Source organism: Gymnodraco acuticeps, unplaced genomic scaffold (genome assembly GCF_902827175.1).
Source record: "Gymnodraco acuticeps unplaced genomic scaffold, fGymAcu1.1, whole genome shotgun sequence".
Taxonomy (NCBI): domain Eukaryota; kingdom Metazoa; phylum Chordata; class Actinopteri; order Perciformes; family Bathydraconidae; genus Gymnodraco; species Gymnodraco acuticeps.
In genome coordinates, this window is record NW_022990069.1 from 1 (window position 1) to 4,974 (window position 4,974).

The 4,974-nt window shown below is 46.2% G+C and overlaps 1 protein-coding gene across 1 annotated transcript; it reads left to right on the forward strand.

Moving 5' to 3' along the window:
• Nucleotides 1–45: 45 nt before the first annotated feature.
• Nucleotides 46–1,952, forward strand: LOC117546042 (voltage-dependent calcium channel gamma-2 subunit-like; the record flags this gene model as incomplete). The annotated part of the gene is given in 1 exon segment (XM_034216123.1): nucleotides 46–1,952. A coding segment is annotated over 1 exon segment (520 nt), but the record flags the coding sequence as incomplete, so codon positions are not given.
• Nucleotides 1,953–4,974: the final 3,022 nt, after the last annotated feature.

The following is a 4,974-nucleotide window of genomic DNA, read 5'->3' on the forward strand; positions in this document are numbered from 1 at the left end:
TGAATGTAACCTCCTTTCCTCTGTCTCCTTTGTCTCCTTTGTCCCAGGCCTGAGCAACATCATAGGGATCATCGTCTACATATCAGCCAACTCCGGGGACCCTTCCAAGAGCGACTCGAAGAAGAACAGCTACTCGTACGGCTGGTCCTTCTACTTCGGCGCTCTTTCCTTCATCATGGCGGAGATGGTGGGCGTCCTGGCCGTTCACATGTTCATCGACCGGCATCGGGAGTTACGTGTCGGTGTGCGAGCGGCCGATTACCTCCAAGGTGCGGCGATAACACGCATCCCGAGCTACCGCTACCGCTATCGGCGCCGCTCACGCTCCTCGTCCCGCTCCACGGACCCCTCTCACTCCCGGGAGACGTCCCCTGTGGGCCTGAAAGCCTTCGGGGCGCTTCCTTCCACCGAGTTGTCCATGTACACGCTGCCTAAAGGTCAAACAGGCACCCCGACGGCCGACTATAACTCCGAGGAGAGGGACCACAACTTCCTGCAGGTCCACAACTGCATCCAGAAGGACCTGAAAGACTCGGCCGCCAACCGGCGCACCACGCCTGTATGAAACTGAATATCAGACTATAACAGTGGCGTACAAGATTACTTCACCTTCACAGCAGCTCAGACTAGTTTCTGTTTTTAGAACTAAACAAGGAGACTGCATACAAAAGAAACATGCATGATTTCCCATCTACCATTGAGTTTTGAAACATGTTTGTAAAGATATAAGAGGAGTTGGGAGGGGGGGTGTTTACGGGTGGTTATCTGTGGAGTGGTGGGCCAACCTTATATTTTATTACTCTTCCTCAGTGTTATAACATGGGGGCGTAGTTGCCCCCTCGGCCCCACCCAAAAGCCCCCCAACAACACACCTCCTAGCCTCCCTCCTTTCTTTAGTTTGCTGTATCTTCTTTGATTTAATTCTTTATTCGCATTAATACTGTGAACCGTTGCGGTGTGGGATTTAAGCAGGGAGCAATTCAGGCCTCAAAAAAACTGAGAAAAAACAAGAAAAAAACACATAAGTTAATATGTATTGATTATATATGAATATATGAATATATATGTTAATAAAATCATGACTAGACTTCCCTGGCGCAAAAATATCAACGAGAAAAAAGTCATTTAATCAAGACGTCGAGGAACACCGAGGATTCTTCGCGGCTCATTTGACGAGCAAAGGTTTTCGACCCGATGAACTGATATTGGTTAGTATTAGACGCGGTTACTTTATTTTACAACAGTAACAAATTATCGTTTGGCCTTCCGCCGAACCCTGGTCGCCATCTTTGTTCAGGGTCAAGTCGAGGTGAAAAGGTTGACATTGTTTTTTTTGTTTTGCTCTGAAAAGGGGCGGAGACAAGAGAGAACTCTGGGTAATGGAGGATCTCTCAGCAAACTTAAAGAAGACTGTGGACAATGAGACGTTCACTACTACTGCCAAAGACACAAAGTAGTGCGTGAGAAAACATGGCTACCAGCGAGGTGAAGCTTAAGTGACTCCAAACATTTAGAATTGACATGCATGCTAATCAAAACCATCCAATCTGCTTTAAGAAACCTATGTTTTGAATAATGATACCATGTAAGGGCAGTGGGGGTGACGACGTAGAAGTTAATGTTACAGTACTGTGTCTATTTAACTTTATTTTCTTATGTTTTGGGTACTTTTTGGGGATGGGGCTTCATTACGCTTGAAACAAGGACTTTGGAGAACGTATCAAGGCTTTTTTTCCTTTAATTTAATTTCCTCGGTTCCTTTGAACTCTCACACAGCCTTTGTCTCTTTTTTCTTTGTCTCCTTTTTTCTTGTTCTTTGGTTTTGTGTTGTTGTAAATGAGAATTTAAAAAAGCGTAATGTCTTTCAAGGTGCCAAAACTGAATGATTCTGAACTTGGATGCATCAAGTCCTGATGACGAATAAAAATGGAACCCCCCGTAGGGAACAGACAGTGTTTGTTGTATAATGCTTAAGAACGAGGAGGACCAGCAAAGTGAGTCCTTCAATTAAATTGTTGTGTTTATTTCAGGAAGTTGTGGTTTTCCGACAAACAAAGGTCTCTTCCAGGTATAGAAAAATGTCTGTGGAGATGATCTTCAATGGAGTCTCTTACGTTGCCAATAATACCAAGGAAGCTAACCCTTACATTGCTAGTTCTCGAAGAGGGGCGAGAATTGGCGTGGATGATGTTGAATGATCTGTTTGCTTTACCATCAATTCAACATCCATTTTCTTTCTTTCTAACGCGGGCAAAGTGCACGGCTAACAGTTATTTTGCTGCCTGGATAGCTTGTTAGCTCGTCAGTTGTAGCATATTTGAACAGCTTAAAAAGCCACGGATGGTGTGTTTTTTAAAATGGTTTGTTCCTGATTCTTCGATACTGCTGCTAACAAAACCCTTCTATTATTGGATGGTAAGTCACCAACAAGTGTGTTTACTCCGACTGTATTTACATGCAAAAAGTATTCTGACCATTTCCTGAAAAAGACAATATTTCTAAAGCTAAGACAGCTAAAGAAAATGAATACTCATCTAAAAATCCAGTTTAGATGCAATGCCTAAATATATATGTTTTAATCGTCTGTTCTTTTATTCCTTTAACACCTTTCTTGCAAAGGTTGAGTTTGATATAATTGCGCATTTCCAACAACCTGCTTATAGCCAAGTCTGGTGTATAATATTTTTTGATTGGTGTTTCTCCTTCCAATCAGAGTTGTGGGTTTGTTTTTGGGCATGCATCTCTAGTTGGTTTGTTGGTTAGTTGGCTGTAAACCGGCAAGATGTTGTGTTTTTTTTTCTTTCTGTATGTGTTGTTTACATGTCCAAAGAATGCTCCTCAAACCTGAACACTATCGACATATCACACACATCTTTAGGAATAAGTACAACCTTATATGGAATCCAAACAGAATATGGTGTTTACGTGATCCATATAAAATCTAATTATTGACATATTCATAATAAGTATTACTGTACAGATATCAGCGCCATTGTGTCTCATGGTGTGCCTGGCCCAGGTGCTTTTCTGAGGCAGATGTTGTACCCTTAGATTAGAAACATTTGGGGTTTCAGTCGGACATCAGGATTAAGTGACATTTCACAACTTCCTCATACATGACGAAAAGGGAGCTGAGCCAGAAGGCAAAGCTCTCTGTCTACCGGGCCATTTCGTTCCTACCCTCACCTATGGTCATGAAGGATGGGTCATGACCGAAAGAACGAGATCGCGGATACAAGCGGCCGAGATGGGTTTTCTCCGCAGGGTGGCTGGTGTCTCCCTTAGGGATAAGGTGAGAAGTTCGGTCATCCGGGAGGGACTCGGAGTTGAGACGCTCCTCCTTCGCGTTGAAAGGAGCCAGTTGAGGTGGTTCGGGCACCTAGTTAGGATGCCACCTGGGCGCCTCCCTAGGGAGGTGTTCCAGGCACGTCCAGCTGGTACGTGCTGCATTCGACACGGTGAATCATCAGATCCTCCTTCGCACTCTCCAAAAACTTGGAGTTTCAGGCTCTGCACTTTCCCTCCTCACCTCATACCTGAAAGACCGTACCTACAGGGTTACTTGGAGAGGGTCTGAGTCCGACCCTTGTCAATTAACTACGGGGGTCCCTCAGGGCTCTGTTCTTGGTCCCCTCCTCTTCTCCCTGTACACAAACTCGCTCGGATCAGTCATTAGACCGCATGGTTTTTCTTACCACTGCTACGCTGACGACACCCAATTAATTCTGTCCTTTCCCCGCTCAGAGACCCAGGTCGTTGCACGCATCTCTGCTTGTCTAGCTGACATCTCTCAGTGGATGTCTGCTCACCACCTCAAGCTCAACCTTGACAAGACTGAGCTGCTCTTCCTCCCGGGAAAAGATTGTCCCACTCTTGACCTAACAATCAACATCGGCACCTCAGTTGTTTCCCCGACTCAGACTGCAAGGAATCTGGGTGTGACCCTAGATAACAACCTGTCCTTCACTGCAAACATCGCTGCTACAACCCGCTGCTGCAGATACACGCTTTACAACATCAGGAAGATACGTCCCCAGCTGACTCAGAAAGCGACTCAGGTTCTGGTCCAGGCTCTCGTCATCTCACGCCTAGACTACTGCAACTCCCTCCTGGCTGGTCTACCTGCATGTGCGATCCGACCTCTGCAGCTCATCCAGAATGCAGCGGCTCGTCTGGTCTTCAACCTTCCTAAATTCTCCCACACCACTCCGCTCCTCCGCTCCCTCCACTGGCTTCCAGTAACTGCTAGAATCCACTTCAAGACACTGGTACTTGCGTACCATGCTGCGAATGGATCTGGCCCTTCCTACATCCAGGACATGGTTAAACCGTACACCCCAGCGCGTGCACTCCGCTCTGCATCAGCCAAACGACTCGCTGCACCCTCGCTGCGAGGGGGACCCAAGTTCCCATCGGCGAAAACACGTGGGTTTGCTGTCCTGGCTCCAAGATGGTGGAATGAGCTCCCCATTGACATCAGGACGGCAGATAGCTTGCACATCTTCCGGCGCAAACTGAAAACTCATCTCTTTCGACTCCACTTCGAGCGATAGAACTATTAACAAAGCACTTATATACTAATAAAGGACTGGCTTACCTAAAGCCAGTTGAGTAGCACTTGAAATGTTTGGCTCTATGAAACCTGATGTACTTATATGATTCTGTTTTCTTCAAGGTTGTGTCTTCCTGGTCGAATGTACTTATTGTAAGTCGCTTTGGATAAAAGCGTCAGCTAAATGCAATGTAATGTAATAATGTAATGTAATGGAAGAGACCAAGGGGTAGACCTAGGACCGGGTGGAGGGATTATATCTCTTCGCTGGCCTGGGAGCGCCTTGGGATCCCCCAGTCAGAGCTGGTTGATGTGGCCAGGGAAAAGGAAGTTCGGGGCTCTCTGCTGGAACTGCTACCCCCGCGACCCGACCACGGATAAGCGGGAGAAGATGGATGGATGGATCATACACTACTTTGTCT